The following is a 22657-nucleotide window of genomic DNA, read 5'->3' as shown; positions in this document are numbered from 1 at the left end:
GCCATGCAGGAACTTCCTGTGTAGTCTAAAACAGGAGTTCCACCTGCAGACATGTTTCACTAGTGCTATTCCTGGTGCCATGTGGCACCTCAGAGGAGCATGCAGTGGCCAAAGGTCTCAGCGAGGCCTTTTTGAAACAGATGTTGGGGGAGGCCCTGCTGTGTTTCTACTTGTATAGAATTTTTTTAAAAAATAGAAAAAAGTTGAGGATGAATATGGCCACTGTTAAATACCCACCTGTCCCCCCAAAACCCTGAGTTTCAATTCAGTTTGAACTCTGCAAAGATTTGTCCTGGGAGAGTGAGGGAGAATCCTGGAATGTGTTGATCTGAATGCATTCCCAGTTATTTCCTTCTTCTTTGCAGGGGACTGCCGTTCTTTTTGATCTGCGCTCTGTTCTTCTTGATCCAACACGATGGGAGACTCCTGCAGAGTTCAACCCGAATCATTTCTTGGACAAGAATGGACAATTTGTGGACAGAGATGAATATCTGCCATTTGGTGCAGGTGAATGCAAAAGTGCAAGCTGAGTTGTGGTCTATAGACATGCTTATTGGTTGGCTTCCAGGAAATGACATCAAATGACACCCAAACCCTTATGGGGTTCACACTTCACACTTGCCACCCCATTGCCCTGTCCCTGAGAGAGGTAACACTGCCAGCACCAGGGTTGCTCCCTTTCACACGTCACTGCTGGATGCCATCCAAATTCTTTTCAGGTGACAAGGCTAAAGCTCCCCCACCTCTTTTCATGGAATGTAATTTAGCCTGCTATGAAACTATGAGCCTGCAGTTAAACTATCCCACTTCCGATTGAGGTTGAATCGTGACAAGACAGAAGTACTGTTCTTGGGGGACAGGGGGCGGGTGGGTTTGGAGGACTCCCTGGACCCTACCAGCCCACAGCCTGTCTCACCAGAGTGGTGCATGCTCTAGTTATCTCCCCCTTGGACTACTGCAATGCACTCTACGTGAGGCTACATTTGAAGGTGACTCGGAAAATGCAATTAATCCAGAATGTGGCAGCCAGACTGGTGACTGGGAGTGGCCGCCGAGACCATATAACACTGGTCCTGAAAGACCTACATTGGCTCCCACTCTGTTTCCGAGTGTTGGTGCTGACCTTTAAAGCCCTAAAGGGTCTTGGCCCAGTATACCTGAAGGAGCGTCCTCACCCCCATCCTTCAGTCCGGACACTGAGGTCCAGCTCCAAGGGCCTTCTTGCAGTTCCCACACTGCAAGATGTGAGGTTACAGGGAACCAGGCAGAGGGCCTTCTCGGCAGTGATGCCTGCCCTGTGGAACGCCCTCCCAGCAGATGTCAAGGAAATAAGCAACTATAATACTTTTAGGAGACAAATGAAGGAAGCCCTTTTTGGGGAAGTTTTTAATGTTTAATGCTATATCATGTTTTTAATATGCGCTTGTTTTTTTTTTAATAAATTTTTTATTAATTTTCCAATTTTTAACAAACACAACAAAAACAACATGGAAACAAACACATAAAATCATAATTTCTTAACCTTATTTCCATAAGCCTCTTTTCTCGGACTTCCCCATACCTTCCCTTCTTTGCATCCTTTTATTTTTAACAATTATTCAACAACCCTTTTAGCCAATTAAATATAAATTCATTCTCCTTTTCAATTTCACCCTAAATCAAACAAAATTTACCGCTGTAATTCTACGTCTTCCTCTCCCTTAGCATTTTAGCACTCCTCAATTTTATAGTAGCTCTTAAGATATATTTTAAACTTCTTCCAGTCTTCTTCCACAGTCTCTTTCTCTTGGTCGCGGATTCTGCCGGTCATTTCTGCCAGTCCCATAAAGTCGATCACTTTTGCCTGCCATTCCTCCAGCGTGGGTAGCTCTTGTGTCTTCCAATACTTTGCTAGAAGAATCCTTGCTGCCGTAGTAGCGTACAAAAAGAATTTTTTATCCTTCCTCGACACCAGCTGGCCGACCATACCCAAGAGAAATGCCTCTGGTTTCTTATGAAAGGTGCATTTAAGTACTTTCTTAATCTCAATATAAATCATTTCCCAGAAGGCCTTAATCTTTGGGCAGGTCCACCAAAGGTGGAAGAAGGTACCTTCAGTCTCTTTACATTTCCAACATTTGTTATTGGGCAAATGATAAATCTTCGCAAGCTTGACTGGAGTCATGTACCACCTGTAAATCATTTTCATAATGTTTTCTTGTAAGGCATTACATGCCGTGAATTTAATACCTGTGGTCCATAACTGCTCCCAGTCAGCAAACATAATGTCATGACCTATGTCCTGTGCCTATCTAATCATAGCTGGCTTCACTGTCTCATCTATTGTATTCCACTTCAACAGCAAGTTATACATTCTTGATAAATTCTTAGTATTGGGTTCTAACAATTCTGTTTCTAATTTCGATTTCTCCACCTGGAAACCGATTTTCCTGTCTTGTTTGTAGGCCTCCATTATTTGAAAATAATGGAGCCAATCCCGTACCTTGGACTTTATTTTCTCAAAACTTTGTAGTTTAAATTCACCACCTTCTTGTTCTAGAATTTCAGAATATCTTGGCCAATTAGTTCTCATATTGAGTTTCTTTACCTCCTTAGCCTCCATTGGTGAAAGCCACCTGGGAGTTTTATTTTCCAGTAAATCCTTATACCGAATCCAAACATTGTAAAGTGCTTTCCTAACAATATGATTTTTGAAACCCTTATACACTTTAACCTTGTCATACCAAATATATGCATGCCAACCAAAACTATTATCAAATCCTTCCAAGTCTAGAATGTCTGCATTTTCAAGAAGTAGCCAGTCTTTTAGCCAGCAGAAAGCTGCCGATTCATAATACAATCTTAAGTCCGGCAGGGCAAACCCCCCTCTTTCTTTAGAATCAGTAAGTATCTTAAACTTTATTCTGGGCTTTTTGCCCTGCCAGACAAATTTAGATATATCTTTCTGCCACTTCTTGAAACAATCCAATTTATCAACAATTTGTAATGTCTGAAACAAAAATAACATTCTAGGCAATACATTCATTTTGATTACTGCAATTCGACCTAACAAGGAAAGCTTCAGGTTCGACCATATTTCTAAATCTTTCTTTATCTCTGTCCAGCATTTATCATAATTATCCTTAAATAAGTTTACATTCTTAGATGTCATGTTAATCCCCAGGTATTTTACACTCTTTGCCACCGTTAACCCAGTTTCCTCTTGGAATCTCTCTCTTTCAACATTTGTTAAGTTTTTTTCCAGTACCTTAGTTTTTTGTTTATTCAACTTAAATCCTGCGACCTGACCAAATACTTGAATTAATTCTAAAACTCTTTTGGTACTAGTGTCTGGCTCTTGCAAGGTCAATACTAAGTCATCTGCAAAGGCCTTCAATTTGTAATGTCTGGCTCCGACCTGAATCCCTTTCACCAGCTGGTCCCCCCTAATCATATTTAACAAAACCTCCAGGACCGATATAAAAAGTAATGGGGATATTGGGCACCCCTGCGTTTGGATGCTGCCCAGAGTGGCTGGGGAAACCCAGACAGATGGGCGGGGTATAAATAACAAATTCTTCTTCGTCTTCGTCTTCGTCTTCTTGATTATTTCACTTTCCTTACTATGTCTAGTTCTCCAAAGTATTATACGGTACAGCATGTTTTATAGCTGCGAAGTAATTGACACTGAAATGTAAATTATTACTCAGTTGCTGACTTTCCCATGTCTCCTCTTCAGGGGCTCGCATTTGTTTGGGAATGCAGCTGGCAAAGATCGAAATCTTCATCTTCCTGACCAGCCTGCTGAGAACATTCAGCTTCCAGCTGCCAGAAGGAGTGAAAGAACTCAATCAAGAGCCTTTACTAGGGGCTACAACACATCCCCATCCTTATAAACTCTGTGCTATTCCCCGTTGCAATGCAAACCTCTGATTTTGTTTAAAAGCACCATTTCCCTCTCAGTGTCCCTCTAGTCCTACTTTACTCAAACTTCTGTCATTGCTTAAAATAGACACTTTTTTCCTTTTAGTGTAAAACCCATCTCACAATATTCAAACCGGATGGCAGCATGCTGTTGGCCATGTGAAGGTGTCAGTTGCTTGCACATTTATTTTTGCTGTTTCTTAATAAAAGTACGAAGGCATAAGAGGAACTCTGCTGGACCAGGCAAGAAAGGCCCTGTCTAGTCCTCCAGATGTCTGTGGGAAGCCTCCAAAAGGGAAACTGAATGCAACAGCACTCTCCTCACTTACAATTTCCAGAAAGTGATATCCATAGCCACAGCGTAGGCAGAACACAGCCCTTGTGGTTTGTACCCATTGATAGCTTTACCCTCCATGAACCTATCTGATTCCTTTTCTGAGCCATCCAAGTTGATTAGAATCATTACATCTTCTGGGAGCAAATTCCGAAGTTTAATGCTGCAGAAATGTTGTGACTCGGAAACTACAACTAATCCAGAATGCGGCAGCTAGACTGGTGACTGGGAGCGGCCACCGAGACCATATAACACCGGTCTTGAAAGACCTACATTGGCTCCCATTATGTTTCCGAGCACAATTCAAAGTGTTGGTGCTGACCTTTAAAGCCCTAAACGGCCTCGGTCCAGTATACCTGAAGGAGCGTCTCCACCCCCATCATTCTGCCCGGACGCTGAGGTCCAGCGCCGAGGGCCTTCTGGCGGTTCCCTCATTGCGAGAAGCAAAGCTACAGGGAACCAGGCAGAGGGCCTTCTCGGTAGTGGCGCCCACTCTGTGGAACGCCCTTCCAGCAGATGTCAAAGCGATAAACAACTACCTGACATTCAGAAGACATCTTAAGGCAGCCCTGTTCAGGGAAGTTTTTAACGTGTGATTTTACTGTATTTTTGGTTTTTATGGAAGCCGCCCAGAGTGGCTGGGAAGGCCCAGCCAGATGGGCGGGATATAAATAATAAATTATTATTATTATCATTATTATTATTATTATTATTATTATTATTATTAGTACTTAATAACAGTAATAGCAATAATAATAATAATAATAATTTATTTTGACAAAGTGATAATAAAAAAATAAGAATAAAAATGTGCACCCTACCCCCAAGACCATTCCATTGTAACTATCCAACCTCCCAAAATTTAAACACCTCTTGCGATAGTTTGACCCCTTTCTGTTTTAGCAGCACACATTCTACAAACACCTTCCGTGTCTCCTGCATATTCCCTGTCTTACCTTAATAGCATGTGTTAATTTATCATTAATAGCTATTTTAAGGGCTATTGCCATGAGGTCCTGGCTGAGGGCTTCACATGGGCATTTGCACCGGGCCTTTTCCATATGCAATTTTATTTCATGAATGTATGGTACATCTTTTCCCAATGTTTCTAGCACAAATCAGTCATACACTGGCCAAAATTCAAATTGCAATTCATATTAATCAGACTTCCAATCATCTGAGTGACACATGAAAAATGATTATAGTTTTTGACTGTAGCACATGACTTGGGATCACATTCCAAGGCTGCTTGGACATAGTGTCAGAACACTTATTCCTTTTTAATAAGAGAGTATATAAAGAGAGAGAAATGTTGATTTCTCTGAGGAAATCAAGATCTCCTTAGAGAAAGAGTGTTGAACTTAACCAGGCATCCTAAAAAGTCTCAAGGAGAAAGAGAAAGCAAGAGAAGGATGGAAATAGGGGCATTTTTTATTGTCCTGCTGGTGGTTCTTCTGATTCTGCACTTCCTGAAACAGCTCTGGTCAAATAGGCACTATCCTCCTGGACCTCTCCAGCTTCCTCTCATTGGAGGCGTGTGGCGGATTGGGGTGAAGCTTCGTGATGATACTTTCATTAAGGTACTTATTTTTAACTCAGTCTAATATGAACAATTGTTTTACCTATTTCCCTTAACAACTATGATATTTAAGCTTAAACAATAGTAAGGGTTAAAACAGTAAATGTCATGGCCACAACCAAGCACAGAATAAAATGTGATGAAACCCCTACATTTACTGAAACTGAATTTAATTTAAAATCCCCCAATGTTCCATTGCAAGAGAAGCGCCATTCATATTCAGGTCACACAGAATTTTTATAAACTACTTTCATGTGTAGTAAGGTCAAGAAAAAGTGGCTAAATAAAAATTTAATAAATGAAAAATTATACAAAATAAACATATATTTTTTAATAAATTCAGTGTACTAGGTAATCTGAATTTGTTCATTCCAGGCACTGCTGCTGTGTTACGTACAAGGGCATTAGTATAAAACCACACAAAAGTTGAAAATGTGCATTCAGAAATTACCAAGGTCTAAAAAATTACCAAGGTCTAGGAATTCCAAGGTCTAAAAAATAGAATAAATGTTGATAATTGAACAAGGTAAACACACATACGTAAGTATATAAACCACATGTCTAAAATAGTACAGGAGAGCAATCCAAAAGTCATCTTGGCTCTCCTAAAGATTCTCAGTATTTCCTCTACCGTAGGCAGACAGCAGTCAAGGGAAGTTCCTGAAGGGATTCCTCTCCTATAGCAAGGTCTCTCCGTCCGGAGGGGAGGTGTTGTGGGCAGGACGCAATTCCAGCGTCATGCAGGGGGCGTTATGCTCCCTGCCTCTCTCACCTGGCTGGCTCACCATGCCCCCGGGAGTTGGGAAGCAAAAACCAACCACCTTTACTTTTTCTGTATCACAATTGAAAAGGTAAGTTGTTGTATATTCAGTGGTGGAGGAACCCTCTTCGTCACCTGGGGTGGTACGCCAAGGGGTGGAGTGAACAGCCCGGCAGCCCTATCAGACTACGCATGCACGGCAGCTCGTATGGACACCGTGCGCGAGCAGCAGCTCATATGGATGCCGCAAGTGGCGCCCATACTGACTGCTTGCGTGCCCTTCACTGCTCCACAGCTGGGGGGAGGCAGTGGCCCATCTTGACACCCCCCCCCCCAGGGTGGCACCCGGGGCGAGCTGCCCCCTCTGCCCCCCTCTTCATACGGCACAGTGTATACTGTTACATGTTATGTGCTTCCTTGGCGTATGTTTATAACCAAGCAGAGAATTAACATGAAAAATCTTTCCCTCCATTCTTTCAAATCTTCTAGAGCTATAACTCCTGGTGTATATGAACATTATATTAAAAAAAGAACAACCCCACAGCACTGACCACAAACACATAAGAAAATACATTTTAAAAAGAGTGAGCACAAAGATCACTCTGCATTCATTCATGGCAACACTTCAACAGATACAGACCTGCATATGCTATTCAAGATGTTAAGCCTGGAAAAGTCTTCATCTTCTTCACTGGAAATACAAACACCTAAAAAAAAAAAAAAATTCAAAGACTAATACAGCAAATTGCATCTCTGCAGTAAATGCTAATCTCCAGGTAATACTCCCAGCAAGAGCAAAAGGCCAGGTCTGTGAAATCAGCATCAGAGAGTCATTTGAAAGCACCAGCTGCAGCTGTGAGACTAATGGCACTGAGACAGGAAGGGTGCACAGGCTGATCCTGTTACCACTTACTAGTCAACAATTCTCATAGAGAAAATGCAACAACATTTTGGCATGTATATTTTCTGGATTTCACCTAGCTCCCCATGCTGTAATTATCCTGCTTTATATGGTTTGGTGCTTTTCATTATTAATTAGATTCTTGTCCTTTTATATTAGTTTCTATATTATTATTATATGTGTTGTTTGTATCTGCAGGATGAAGGATGCTTAAATCTGAAAGACACCACACAAAACAAGCAGCTGAGCTGATGAAATAGTTTATTGCAGTATACTCTGGAGCTTGTCCTCCCACTCTTCCCATGTGTGATGCAACATGGCCCAGAATGCTATGCACTTCTCCTCTTCCAACAGATGGATGGTCACCAAGTTCACTCGGCAGTGTAGCAGGAAGTCATTATCTATTCCCAGGAAAGCCATGGGACTTTTGTAGCTCGTATGTAACCAGGGAAGACAAGCGACAATATATAATTTGTTTGTTTGCTTGTTTAATACATTATAAGCCAAATTACTCAGACAGGTATTTCTTAATTGCTTACCACTTAATTCCATCCTCTTCTTAATTCATTACCACATATTTGTATGGTGGCTCAACAACTTTGGACTACCATGCCTAAAAAAAGGCTTCTCCAAAAATTTCAATGTGCGGGGATGACAAAAAAAATTCTGCACCAGGTACCACCTGACCTTGCTACACCTCTGCTGTTGTGACCCACCGTGGGTCATAAACCTGACCCAGTGCTCTAGCCAAGCTTATACCAACTTGATGCTCTCCAGACTACAATGCCCATCTGCCCCAACCATCATGGCCAATGGTCAGGGATGATGGGAGTTCCAGTCCAACGCTATCTGGTGGGCTCCAGTTTCCACATCCCTTCACAAAATGTTTTTATGGTGATGATGAAGAAGCCTCTGGCAATGGTTGGCTCATCTAGTTGCCTGTCACCAGATGGCTGGAGACTATGAAGTGCCTCTCTGCCACTCTGATCCCATGCAGAGAAAACATGGGCAGGAGGGAGTAAAACAAATGGGTTGGAATGAAGGAAGGAACGAAAGAAAGAAAAGGAGATGCTGGCAAGAGAAGAGAGTATAGTGAGATGCTTAAGAGGTGAGGAAGGCTGAAGCTCATATATTAAGTTGAAATAACTAGCTGAACATAGCATTCTTCTTCTCTCTTTTGACCCAAATGATAGATGGCAAAACAATATGGAAACATTTTCACCCTTTGGGCAGGATATCAACCCTTCATAATACTGTCTGGATTCCAAGCAGTGAAAGAAGCGCTCATTGACCACTCTGAAGAATTTGAAGACCGACCACAGACTCCTTTCCTTATGGCTATAGCAAAAGGAAAAGGTAAGTAGTGAAGAATGAGAATTTCTGCTGGTACTTTCCCTGAAGAAAACATTTAAGTGGCTGTCTGGAAAAAGAGAACAAAGGTTTTCTATTACTGTTGTACTGAACAGGAAATAGGGGTTCTATGCAGTGCCAGTTCTTATCAGAGAAGACCCAATGAAATTAATAGGCATGGCTAATGTGGGTCTATTAATTTCCATTAGTCTACTCTAACAAGTGCTTTATGGAAGTCAGAATTGTACTACACTGTGGTTAGATTGAACTGCAGGTAGAAGCTTGTTTCCTGTTGCAGTTGCAATGCACTGACTGCCCTGGCCCTCAGCGCTGCATGAAGGGCTTGAACTCTCCGCTCTTTCTGCTGAGATACCCGCAAAATACACTGAGGCAGACTTTGCATCGTCTTGTAATTGTTTGCCTGAGAGATACTGAATAGCTTGCACATTCAAGGGCATGAACCTCAGTAAACAAAGTTTCTTCTTGGCTGGTAACTTAATTGTAACATTAATTTCTGTAAGGAAGAATTTCTCACTGATTTTCCATAGGTAATATATTTTCAAATGGTCACACCTGGAGGCAACAGAGACGCTTTGGTGTAGTTACTATGCGGAAGCTGGGACTGGGGAAGAAAGGCATGGAGCAGCAAATAGCAGAGGAGGCCCATGAGCTCGTGGAGGTTTTTGCACGTTCAAATGGTATGTGATGAGGGGTGATGGTGCTGAGCTGGCATATGAAGATATATTTGTGTACTACCTCTGTCCATTTTAGAAAGGAATGTGATATTTTTTCTTGGTTCCTAATGGAGATTCCAGCAGTTTCTCTTGGCCACCATGAAATCCCACTCTCAGGATGAACAGGAGCAGCTGAACTCACATTAGTATAATGTTATTTTGCAGGAGAACCACTTGACCCCTCCTTGCCCATCGCTAATTCAGTCTCCAACGTGATATGTGCTGTGGCTTTTGGGCACCGGTTTGCTATTGAGGATGAACAGTTCCAGAAGCTGATAAAAGCCATCGATTTCTCCCTAAAATTTATAGGAAGCTTTGTTCATGCTGTGAGTAGTCATTTTCATTCCTGCTGATTCAGAGAAGTCTCCCAGGGGCCTTACATTTCCCACTCAGCATTCTGGATTCCATTATAATAGAGGATAGAGTGTTGGAGAAGTGAGATGAAGTTTAAATCTAATCTGAGATAAGGGCTATTTTACAGCCTAATCAATTTCTTACCATGAATATAAAAGAGAGAGTAATGAAACTAGGTCCACAAGTTGGGACTCTTTGGAGGAAAGACAGGCTAGAAATGGAACAATGGCCTTCAGAACAAGTCATCTATAGCCCACATAAATGAGCAGAGGTGAACAAAATAATTTTCTCAGGAAGAGAATTACACTATGGCATAGCGTGGGTGGAGCCAGGCAGCCTGTGGCCCTGGACGTGACCAGATGCTCCTATGACAGGCTCCCTCATGATGTTGGAGCCATGGGGAGGTAAGACATCAGATGACCCCCCTTTTCTTTCTCTGTAATGCATGTTATTCTAAAGCAGCAATGCTGCAGCAAGCAAAGGCTCCAGCAGCTCAGTCAGCTGCTTGTGGCTGCAAAGCCAGACAGGATGTATGTGACTGTTGCCATGGAAACAAAGGGGCAGTCCATTCTCCTTATTGAGCACAGGATATGAGCTCAGTGTGTGTTATATGACCTGTACAGGATGTACATAGGTGGAGTTTGGAGTTTCTCTCTGTTTGTTGAAGAGAGCAGACATCTTTTACTGTATGACTGCTGAAGACAGGAATAAAAACATGTAGATATATTTCTGTCTGTGTCTGATTCCCCTCCCTGGGGATATGCAGGGAGCAGGGAGGAGGAGAAGCAGTTGGTGTGTTTTTCTCACAGCCTGAGGAAAATCGCCGGAACGGACCTCGTGTGTTTTTCCTGCCGGGAGTCGCCGGAGGGAGGTCAAAAGAATTCAGCCGGTGCCTGGAGAGATAGGCACATACCTCTGACCGAGCCTGAATGCTAACAGTGGTAGCAGTTGACGGTTGCTACGATCCATGGGAGTCTGCATCAAGGAGTAGCAGAGCTACTGTATTCATCCCTCTCCATGGAAGCCTGAGATGGAGGCTGATTCTCTGCAGCTAGAAGCTGACCAGAAGAAGCTGAAAGCCAAGCTACGGAGCCCAGGTATGAGATTTTCGGGCTTAGAAGTGTGAATGCAGATGGATTAATTCTCTGCTTCATGGGAGCAACGTTTGGGAAAAACAGCTCCGAGAGAGAAGAGTCTGCATTCCAGAAATTCTTGTGGTTTTTCCTGTCCAAGGAAAGGAATGTGGTTGCTTAGCAACGCAGGCCAGTTTCAAGATAAGGGCTGGAAGTCAGGCTGTGCCTCGGAGAGGCAAAAACAGCTCGTGTTTTGACTAGGCCCTTACAAAGGAACTGTTGAAAGGGACTTTCCCAGCAGCCAGTGTTAGAGCTGCCAGGTGCACAGAGTGTAAACAAGCCAGCTATTGGATTTTAGAGGCTTGTGTTTGAGAGTCAATGCAAGGACTCAAAATGGATGCCAAGAAAGGGGGAGGCCTGCCTTTTCCACCCCTCTTGACCAGTGACAATTATGCATCTTGGTCTATTAAGATGAAGGCCCTGCTGCAGAATCAGAGACTGTTTGAGGTGATTGAGAACCCCATCCCTGCAGCACCAACGCGTGCTTGGGAGTCACAGGAAGTGAAGGACAGGGGGAGTCAAGAACGGAGTTCTAACACCCCCACTGCTGTAGCTACTGGAGGAGACGCTGTAGCTTTGAACGTTGTCCGATGTTTCAATTGTGGGCAGACTGGGCATCTTCAGCGGTACTGCAAGAAGCCACGTCAGAACAAAGGAGCCAAGGGAAGCTCCACGAAGTCTGAGGCGTCAGGCAGAAGTCATGCCAAGTCACAGGCGAAGCCTGCAAAGGCTTTGATGTCGAAAGGAACCAAGCCAGATGTGGAGAACGCTTTTGTCATTGACACTGGTTGCACATTTCACATGACCCGTCGTAGGGATTTGTTTTTGTCGTTTAAGAAGCAAAGCTTCGTTGTACAACAAGCCAACGGTCAAGAGCTGGAAGCCACCGGAATTGGGACTGTGTATCTTAAAAGTCTGAACTTGACTATAAACGATGTTTATTTGGTTCCAGAGTTGAAGTACAATCTGCTCAGCGTTTCGCAGATTGCCAAGAAGGGACTAAAACTGTCCTATGATGATCAACACTGCGAGATCTACAAAGATGGAGAGTTGTATCTTTCTGCCAAAGAGAAAGATGGACTGTATTTGTTGACTTTTGATCAAAGTGATTACATGGAATGTAATTCTTGTGGTTCTAACATGATTTCTTTTGCAGGTGTAGCTGAAAAGAACGCCAAGCAGGTCACCTCAAGGGTCGACAGGGCATTTCAGCAGGTGTATGCTGATGTGATTGGTCCTTTAGCACCATCTAGAGGCAATGCAAAGTATTACCTAATATGTGTTGATTCTTTCACAGGTTTTGTCTGGATTTATCTTTTGGAGAGACCGAAAGAAGCCTTAGAAAGGTTTAAAGAGTTTTGTGACAAGGTTAAAAATATGCATGATGCTGACATAGATTGTCTTTGCACAGATGAGAAGCCAATTTTTCTCTTACAGGATTTCCAGAGGTTCCTGAAGAAGAAAGGGATAAGACACAAAATTGCAGCTTCCGAAGAAGCTTGGAACAGATGTGTCTGTGTTAGGGTGAACAAAGAATTGCAAAAGGGAATGGAAGCCCAATTGCTTAGTTCACATCTGCCACATGAGTACTGGGCTGAGTCGCTAATGTCATTTTGTTACACGTGGTTGAGAAAGGTTTCAAAAGACTTGGGATGTTCTCCTTTTGAGAAACTGTTCCACAGAAAACCTTCTGTTGCCCATTTCAAGGTTTTTGGGTCTCATGTGAGAACAGAAGCTCCAGGTGGAGTAAAGAATGCCAGAGGCATTTTTGTGGGTTATGAAAAGGGTCTCTACAGAGTAATTTTGTCTGAATCTGGTAAGGTGATTCTCACAAAATTTCTAGAGAGTGCTCCTGAACAGGAGCGAGTGATTGTTCACACATTTCCCACAGGTGATGATGATGATTCTGATGATGATGATGTTGATTTTATTGAGTTCAGTAGTACTGATGATGACAGCGATAGCTCAGACAGCTCAGTTGTCACAGTCATTGAGAAGAAATCTCACACGCTGACTAGACCCTCAGAAGAGGAGGATGAACCACTGATTAAGCTTAGTACTGGTTCTCCAGAGAGTTCAGAGGCTGAACCAGAAAGCAAGGGAGAGCAGCACCTCTTACGTAGGTCTGAAAGAGCAACGAAGGGTGTACCACCCAAGAGGTATTCAAAAGAGTTTGCCAACCAAGCTATTGCATGTGTTGCTGTTGTAAACGACCAAGGTCAAATTGAAGCTGTGTCTGAGTCAGAGACAAAGGCACAACAGAGAGTTGCTAACCAAGGTAATGCAGAAGCACTCATTCCTTGGAAGTCACACAACCAGAGAGGTACATTGGTAAAACCAGTGGCGTGTAGTTCCAAGGGTGGAACTGAAACAACAGGGGAGTGTTATAAGTATAACAACTGTTTGTTTTCTTCTCTGGATGACGCTTTGCTCGCAGCACGCATTGATGCTTTAGGGGGAGTATGTTATTCTAAAGCAGCAATGCTGCAGCAAGCAAAGGCTCCAGCAGCTCAGTCAGCTGCTTGTGGCTGCAAAGCCAGACAGGATGTATGTGACTGTTGCCATGGAAACAAAGGGGCAGTCCATTCTCCTTATTGAGCACAGGATATGAGCTCAGTGTGTGTTATATGACCTGTACAGGATGTACATAGGTGGAGTTTGGAGTTTCTCTCTGTTTGTTGAAGAGAGCAGACATCTTTTACTGTATGACTGCTGAAGACAGGAATAAAAACATGTAGATATATTTCTGTCTGTGTCTGATTCCCCTCCCTGGGGATATGCAGGGAGCAGGGAGGAGGAGAAGCAGTTGGTGTGTTTTTCTCACAGCCTGAGGAAAATCGCCGGAACGGACCTCGTGTGTTTTTCCTGCCGGGAGTCGCCGGAGGGAGGTCAAAAGAATTCAGCCGGTGCCTGGAGAGATAGGCACATACCTCTGACCGAGCCTGAATTCTAACAATGCATGGGTCAGCAAACTTTATCAGCAGGGGGCTGGTCCACTGTCCCTCAGACCTTGTTGGGGGTTCAACTATATTTTGGGGGAAAGGGGGGGAAAGAACGAATTCCTATGCCCCAGAAATAACCCAGAGATGCATTTTAAATAAAAAGACACATTCTACTCATGTAAAAACACGCTGATTCGCAGACCGTCTGCGGGCCGGATTTAGAAGGCAATTGGGCCGGATCCAGCCCCTGGGCCTTAGTTTGCCTACCCATGCTGTAATGTGTTTCCCTGTCCCCTTTTCTTCTGCTGGCTGCAACGAGCCACCAAAATGCAAACTTTAACACTTCTCCTTTCCATTCTACTGTGCTCTACATCCCTCCCTCACCGGCTTCTGTTAAAATAATAATTTTTTTTACCTGCCAAACAAAATCTCCCTTTTTTTTAATGATAATTTTTATTAATTTTAACATATAAATTATAGTACATACCACAAAACTTCACCACTTATACAATCTTTTTTTGGACTTCCATCAGCACCTCTGATGATCTACTGTTTTAACCACTTCTTATGCACTTCTTAAATTCATATTGCCTTTAATGATCTTAACTAACCATCCTCCCCTTTAGCCATTTTTGCAATAGTTCCAATAATTCACCTCACAAAACTTCTTGCAAACCTACAAATGTAGTCTGATCATCACAATTACTTTTCAAATAGTCTGTAAATTTACACCAGTCTTCTGTGAATTTCTGGTCCCGCAGATTTCGCATCCTTCCTGTTAATTTATCTAGTTCTGCATAGTCCATTAATTAATTTCATCCTCCATTCTTCTTTCATCAGTAATTCTTCTGGCTTCCATTTTTGTGCCAATAATATTCTTGCTGCCGTCGTTGCGTATAAAAACAGCTTACATTCTTTTCTATTTATATCACTTCCTACAATGCCCAGTAAAAATGCTTCTGGTTTCTTTATAAATGTATATTTCACCTTTTTTTTTCATCTCATTATATATCATTTCCCAGAAGCTTTTAACTTCTTTACATTCCCACCACATGTGATAAAATGTTCCTTCTTTTTCTTTACATTTCCAACATTTATTGCTAACTTTATACATTTTAGCTAATTTAACGGGTGTAATCTATACATCTATACATCATTTTCATCACATTTTCTTTTAAAGTATTGCATGCAGTAAATTTTAAACCTTCTTTCCATAGTTTTTCCCAATCACTCAGCAGTATATTATACCCAAAATCTTTGGCCCAATGAATCATAACCGACTTTACCTCCTCATCCTTCAAATGCCATTCAAGCAGCAATTTATACATTTTAGAATTTTTTTTTACAGTTATTACTTCATATCTCTAGTTCAAACTTTGATTTATTTTCATCAAATCCTTTTTCTTTAAAATCCTGTTTAAACATTTCATTGACCTGACGGTAGTGCAGCCAATCATTCATGTACAGTGGTGCCCCGCAAGACGAATGCCTCGCAAGACGAAAAACCCGCTAGACAAAAGGGTATTCCGTTTTTCGAGGCGCTTCGCAAGATGAATTTTCCTATGGACTTGCTTCGCAAGATGAAAACGTCTTGCGAGTCTTGCGAGTCTTGCGAGTTTTTCCCCTTTCCCCCCTTTTTCTAAGCCGCTAAGCCGCTAATAGCCGCTAAGCCGCTAAGCCGCTAATAGCCCCTAAGCCCCTAAGCCGCTAACAGCGCTAATCCGCTAATCCGCTAATAGGGATGCTTCGCAAGACGAAAAAACCGCTAGACGAAGAGACTCGTGGAACGGATTATTTTCGTCTTGCGAGGCACCACTGTATTCTTTGATTTCCTCATATGGTTTCATCTTCCATTTACTTCCTTCTTTTTGTATTAATTTCCCATAAGATATCCATTTCCCACTCATATTGATCTTTTTCACACTCATTGTTTCTAATAGAGATAACCAATGTGGTGTTTTACGTTCCTGTAAGTTTTTGTACCTATCCCATATTTCTATTAAAGATCTTCGAAATATATGGCTTCCAAATCCTTTATGGACTTTTGTTTTATTATACCATAGATATGCGTGCCATCCAAATCTATTATCATAACCTTCCAAATCTAACAGTTCTGTATTTTCTAATAGCATCCATTCCTTTAACCAACAGAGGCAAGATGCTTCATAATACAATTTCAGATCTGGCAGAGCGAAGCCTCCTCTTTCTTTAACATCTGTTAACAACTTATACTGTATTCTCGGCTTCTTTCCCTGCCAGATATATCTTGAAATTGTTTTTTGTCAATCTTTAAAAATTGTTGCCCCTTTGATTATTGAAATTGTCTGAAACAAAAATAACATCTTTGGTAGCACATTCATTTTAATAGCCGAAATCCTTCCCCAAAATGACAATTTCATCCTTCCCGGTGTATAATTATTTTGAAATAGATAAATATTTTTGGAGGTTAACCAAATTCCCAAATATTTAACTCTTTTAACTGCTTCTATACCTATTTGTTGTTGCAACCCTTCCACCAGGTCCTCTTTCATATTTTTAACTATCATTTTAGTTTTCTTTTTGTTCAATTTAAAGCCTGCCACTTGCCCAAACTGTTCTATCTCCTCTAGTATTTTTCACACTTGTAACTGACTCTTCTATTGTTAATACCAAGTCATCAGCAAAGGCTTTCACTTTATACTCATTTCAACCGACTGAAATTCCCTTTATTTTTTCATTTCTCCTTATTTACCTTAAAAAACACTTCCAGTACTGATATGAATAATAATGGTGATAATGGACACCCTTGTCTTGTACCTTTAGTAATTTCAATACTTTCTGTTACTATATTGTTTACAATCAATTTTGCTCTGTTCTCTATGGCTTTTATTCCTTTTAGAAAGAATTGACCAGTGTCCATTAATTCTAAATTCTTTAACATAAATTCCCAGGATATATTATCAAAGGCCTTTTTTGCATCCACAAAAATTAACATCGCTTGCTTTTCATTTCTGGCAGTCAGATATTCAATTATATTAACTGTATTTCTTATGTTATCTTTCATCTGTCTACCAGGTAAAAAACCTGCTTGGTACTTATCAATAGTCTCATTCAATATTTTTTTCAATCTATTTGCTAGCATAATTGCGAATAATTTATAGTCGTTATTTAACAGTGAAATCGGCCTATAGTTCTTTACTTGTGTTAAATCCGAATCTTGTTTTGGTATAAATGTAATATATGCTTCTTTCCACATTTCTGGTAATTCTCCCTTTCTTAGTATATTATTCATAACCTCTTTCAGCGGCACAAGTAGGGCGTGTTTCATTTCTTCATAATATTTTGCTGTAAATCCATCCGGTTCCAGTGTCTTTCCACTTTTCAATTCTTTTATAGCAACTTTAATTTCCTCCGTTTCAATTAGGTCATTCAGTCTGTCTTTCTTTTCTGTCTGAATTTTTTTGCACTCCTTTCTGTCTCAATAGTATTTTTTTTAACATTTTTTCCATCTCTTTTATATAAGTGTCTATAGAAATCCACAAATCCTTTTCTAATTTCTTTCGGATTATCTATTTCTTTTCCTTCCACTGTGATCTTCTTAATTGTATTCTGTTCCTTTCTCTTTTAAATCTGTCAGCCATGCCAACCACTTTCCAGATTTATTAGCATATTCAAAGTTCTTTTGCGGCATTTTTTTAATATTCCATTCTACTTCTCGATTTATTATCTTTTTTTAAAAAATAATTTTTATTAAATTTCCAATTAACAAACCAATCATATCACATTAATTCCAAATTATACCAATACATAATAAACTCCAAATATTTAGCAGAATTTTAAATTTTTGTTGGGGGTACCCATGCTTCGAGCTCAGAAAGAGTCCAATCATCTCATATTTCTGCTGCTTTGATGTTCACAAGTCCCATCATTCCATCTCTTTGTTGTTATCCTTTACAAACCCCGTCTTCCAATCTTCTTGCTGTTATCATTTTTCTTCTTAATAACCTCTGAGTTATCTCCACAAGCGAGTTGAAGCAAACATTATTATAGTCCTGTGTGGGTTTTCACGCTGATCCAAAAGTCCTATTCAAATAGCAGGCGCGATTTCGATAGTTCCCATAAAATACAGTCCAAGCGTCTGCTCATTAACTTTCCCAGACCAGTTGCTCCATAAATCAGCCTTTCCAGGGGAGTTGTTGCCAATTCAGCCATGGAATTCAGATATGATAACAAAACCGTAGCACCTCTCCCTCTTTGACTGTAAATCTTGAAACCAAGTCTGTCTCATAATGGCGGTTCCCAATTAGAACTGTGTCACACCAAAAGCCTTTCGTTTCCTTTCCAGATCTTCCACAAAACAAAGTCTTTGGTTAATAATTTTGTTTCCACACAGTTTATTTTCCCATCTCACCTGCTATCAATCATGTGGCGGTTCTTCTTGGGGGGTTGTTGTTAGGTAAATCATATTGAAAAAGAGAAAAGTCCCCCCCTTCCGATCCATTTCAACATACCGACATAGCTGTGATTCTTTGATGTAGTCTTCTATTCAGTCCAACCCGTCACTCAGTTTCTCAGTGCTTGATTTAATTAGCAATCAGTACAGCCTTTCCTTTGCTCGAAACATGTGCATTTACTCTTCTCCAATTGTTTATCTTGACCAATGCAACCAGGATCGCCATTAGAAGTAGCGTCCAGGAGATCCAAAAACTCACTCGAGGGCTTTCTGTCCAGTGCCCCCACCCCTTCCTTCGTTCGAACTTGGGGGTGATTTATTGGCAACCGCGGACGAGGCAGCATTTTCCCATCCCCTGGGAAAATTCTTGAGGCTAATTTACTCCCATCATTAGCCTCTTAATTACCTCGTGTGAGCTGGAGAGATGGTATTGTCGGCCATCTTCCAAAGCGCCCTTAGCGCCCACCCTACTTCTCGATTTATTATCATTGCAAATTGACTTTGCAGTATTTTAATATTCTGTTTTATTTCACATTATTTGGGTTTTTAACTAATTTCTTCTCATTTTCCATTATTTGTTTTAATATTTCTTTTCCCCCCTTTTCTCTGAATTTATTTCTGATAGTGTTCTACCGTATAAAAAACCCTCGCATTACTGCTTTGCTAGCATCCCATACTACACTCATTTCTGTTCCTTTGTTACAATTATTCACAAAGTAATCAGTTAAGTTTTTCTGTGCTTTCTCATTTATTTTTTGATCATCCAATAGGTTCTCATTTAATCTCCATCGAAAGGTTTTTTCCTCCATTTCTTTTATTTCACATTTTATTGCATTATGATCCGAAAGTATTTTTGGTTGTATTTCTATTTTTGTCACTCTTGGTGTTAACTCACTGGATATCCACACATAATCTGTTCTTGACATTGATTGATTTGGGTCTGAGAAATAAGTAAATTGTTTTTCTAATGGGTGTCTTAATCTCCAAACATCTACCAAATAACAGTTCTCAATCATTGAAAAAAAAAAGTCTTAGGTAGTTTTCCTTCCTCCGATTTTTCTTTTGGCCTCAACCTATCCATTTCCATTGAAACCACTCCATTCATATCACCCATTATTATAATTTTCTGATCCACAAATTCAAAAAGTTTTTCTTCTAAATCTTTATAAAATTCTGTTTTACTTTCATTTGGTGCATACACTCCGACTATTATCAATTTTTCGCCTTGCCATGTGACTTGTACCGCAATTATCCTACCTTCTTCATCTTTAAATATTTGCTGAGCCTCAAATTTATTTTTTATATACAAAACCACTCCTCTCTTCCTGCTTCTGTCTGATGAAACAAATTCATTTCCCAATTTTTTATTAATCAGTACTCTTCTATGCTTTCTCGCCACATGAGTTTCTTGTAAACAAATAATATCCAAATTCTTTTTTTAAAGGAAATGTTCAATTTTCTTTCTTTTCCTTTTGTCATTAATTCCATTAACATTCCATGTCCATAATTTCAGTGCCATTTTGTTTCCCCTTTACCAGTAAAAGTATAAAAGTCTTAAACCTGTCCTTCTTCCTCTTCCTCTTCTTCTTTTTCTTCTTCTTCTTTACTATCCTTTTCTTCTTCTTCCAATCCTACCGGACCTGCTGTTCCTGCCACTGTTGCTTCCTCCCCTTTTCCCAGCTCTTTGTATCTTCTCAGAAATTTATGTGTTTCATCAACGCTTGTAAATTTAAACTTTTTCCCTTTGTAGTAAAAGGAGATCCCTTCTGGAAATTTCCACTTAAATTCAATTTCATTCTTCCTTAATGTCTATGTCAATGGTTTGTAATGATAACGTTTTTTCAGCAGACGAAGTGGGACGTCTTTAAAAGTAATTATAAAAGCTTCATCAATGCACAGCCTTTTTTCACTGTTTTTCTGTAAAATCAAATTCTTCATTTCTCTATCTTTAAATATAATAAAACAGTCTCCTGGAAATTTCTTTGCTTTGACAGTCCTTGTTTTAATTCTAAAAACATTCTGAATTGTCTTTCTGATGTCTTCCACTTCCATACTTTTCCATTGTGCAATCTCCGTTGTTAGTTTCTCCAAAATATTCTCTCCTTGTACTTCAGGCACAGATCTCAATCTCAAATTGAATTCTCTTTGCCTCAATTCATTCATAGCAATCACATCCCACAATTCTTCTTGTGTTTTATTAATTTCTGAAACTTCTCCCTTAACCTTTTCTTCCTCTTTCTTTATTTCCCTTACTTCTTGTTTTTTTCATTTTTGTTTATTTGTTTGTTTGTTTCATTCCTTCTTCCAGGCTTTGCGTTCTTTTTGTTATTTCCTTCATCTGTCCCTTCAATTCATTAACTGTCATATCAATTTTTTTATCCACCAATTCTAGTCTCGTCTCCAAATTCTTCTCGCTTTGTTTAATGTCTTTTTTAATTTCTGTGAACATTTTTAAAATGTCTCCCTTAAATTCAGTTTCCTGTTTTGATCCTCTTCTATCCAAAGTTGTCCCACTTTCTCCTGTTTTTTTCTGTGTCTGAGACATTGTTTCTCTTCTTCCTGCCACTAGGTGTATATTAAGAATCTTTGGAAGGCGAAATTTCTTTAAAATAAACAATTAAAGGAGAAAGAAGAAAGTTTTCTGCCTCTTGTTTGGCTAATCCAACATAATGTCTTAATAAATAATCAGAATAAGCAAATAATAATAATAATATTGAAAAGAAGAACAATGAAGGAGACAATCAGAAGAAAAAAAATAGGGACCGCCAAAGGAACAACAAAAAATAATAAAAAATATTCTTTCGCCACTTGCCTGGCCAATCCAATCCTTTAATCAAAATTCCAACGAAACCATACCAGCCAAATCTTAATCCAGTAATCCCAAGAAAAAAATCAGAGAATAACAAAAAAGAGAAGCAAAAAAAAGGAGAAAAGGAGAAAAAATAGAAAAAAGTAAAAAAGAAAAAAAGAACAAAAAGGAAAAAAGAAAATTCTCTTCACCAAAGCAGCAGAGCCAGAGATTTTCAAAAGCAAAACCAAAATTAATCCATCCCCGAGAGCACAGTCTGGCACCATAAAATGTAAAAATAGTCAGCCAAAGTCTTTCTACTCCAATGTCCATGTCAGTTAAGTCAGAAGCAGGAAGGGGAGAGTGGGTAAACAATTTCTTCTCCTTACTCAGCTTTCCTCCGAATAAAACAAAACAAAACAAAGAACCAGATAATAGCAAATATTTCTATTTTGTTTTGGGCTTGACAGTTTCTCAAAATGCTGCTTTGGCATGTAAAAAATAAAGAAGAAAAAAATCCACCATGAGGCTTCTTAACAGTTAACTATGCAGTTCTCCAAAAATGAAAGTAATAAGTTTCCAGGAAGACTCTCCTCCTGCAGTCCCAGAAACCCACAAAAAGACCCCCAAAAACCCCTTAATAAGGGCTTTCAGCCCCTTCCTTTGTTTAATACACAGTCTTAAGTAAAGTGTTTATATTAAATTAAATATTCCGCTGCAGGACAACTCACTGTTTTTTGTTCTGTGGGTACTTCTTGCATATAAATAAGATCCCAGTCGAGGCTGACCTCCTTTTTACCACCCTGCTGCTTCTGAATCGTTGTTAATCCTTTCTTTTCAACTATTTCCATCAATTAAATCCGGATTTTTTTACTGTTTCTGAATTTACCGCTGTGCCAGGTAAGTTTGAGGCTGCGCCTCTCGAGGGTAGAAAATGGCCTCAATCTCACTGCTCTTTTTGCTCCTAAAAGGGGCTTTTCAGGCAGCAGAGAGACCGCTCCTCGGCTAGCTGGGAACCTGCCCTCAGGATCTTCCTCCTGAGGTTTTTGGGGGCTTGTGGCACCCTTGCAAAGCCCCCGTTTCCTCCCAAAAAGCTGGATTCTCCCCAGAGGGCTAAATCCTGCTTGCGCTTGGCTCCGTGGTAAACCGGAAGTCTCATTACTCTGAGACCTCTTGGCTAGCATTTATTTATATGGGGATCAGTTCTTTTCTCCACCCTCTCACCTCAGATTGCCATGATGCAAACCCAGGATACGTATTTGTCTTATTTAATATTCTTTGTTATTGGGAACAAAGTTCTTGTAAGGAAAGGTAATGGAAGAGACCCAACCTCTGAAGTGTTTGCTAGAGAGGTTTATTCAGAAAATATAAGTAATTTATCTTTCATGAGAAAACTAGGAAAGAGGAAAACTCCCTTCTTAAAGGTTTAATAATAATAATAATAATA

The 22657-nt window shown here is 40.3% G+C and overlaps 2 protein-coding genes across 3 annotated transcripts in view; both read left to right on the top strand.

The window, feature by feature from the left end:
- Nucleotides 1–3941, top strand: part of LOC307217032 (cytochrome P450 2C39-like) — a 28814-nt gene extending 24873 nt beyond the window's left edge. Inside the window, exons 9-10 of one of the 2 annotated variants that reach the window (XM_079978035.1) lie at nt 366–507; nt 3719–3941. In XM_079978035.1, coding sequence (XP_079834161.1) covers nt 366–507; nt 3719–3912 — 336 coding nt within the window. In that variant the 3' untranslated portion in view covers nt 3913–3941. The remainder of the gene's footprint in view (nt 1–365; nt 508–3718) is intronic. The other variant, XM_079978036.1, reaches the window with a different exon arrangement.
- A 1074-nt stretch (nt 3942–5015) lies between these two features.
- LOC307217042 (cytochrome P450 2J2-like) overlaps nt 5016–22657 on the top strand; it is a 35706-nt gene continuing 18064 nt past the window's right edge. The window contains exons 1-4 of the mRNA XM_079978055.1: nt 5016–5817; nt 8671–8833; nt 9376–9525; nt 9727–9887. Coding sequence (XP_079834181.1) covers nt 5650–5817; nt 8671–8833; nt 9376–9525; nt 9727–9887 — 642 coding nt within the window. The 5' untranslated portion in view covers nt 5016–5649. The remainder of the gene's footprint in view (nt 5818–8670; nt 8834–9375; nt 9526–9726; nt 9888–22657) is intronic.

The sequence above is a fragment of the Podarcis cretensis genome, assembly GCF_951804945.1.
Source record: "Podarcis cretensis genome assembly, chromosome: 5".
In the NCBI taxonomy this organism is placed as follows: domain Eukaryota; kingdom Metazoa; phylum Chordata; class Lepidosauria; order Squamata; family Lacertidae; genus Podarcis; species Podarcis cretensis.
This window is presented reverse-complemented; position numbering and strand designations above follow the sequence as displayed.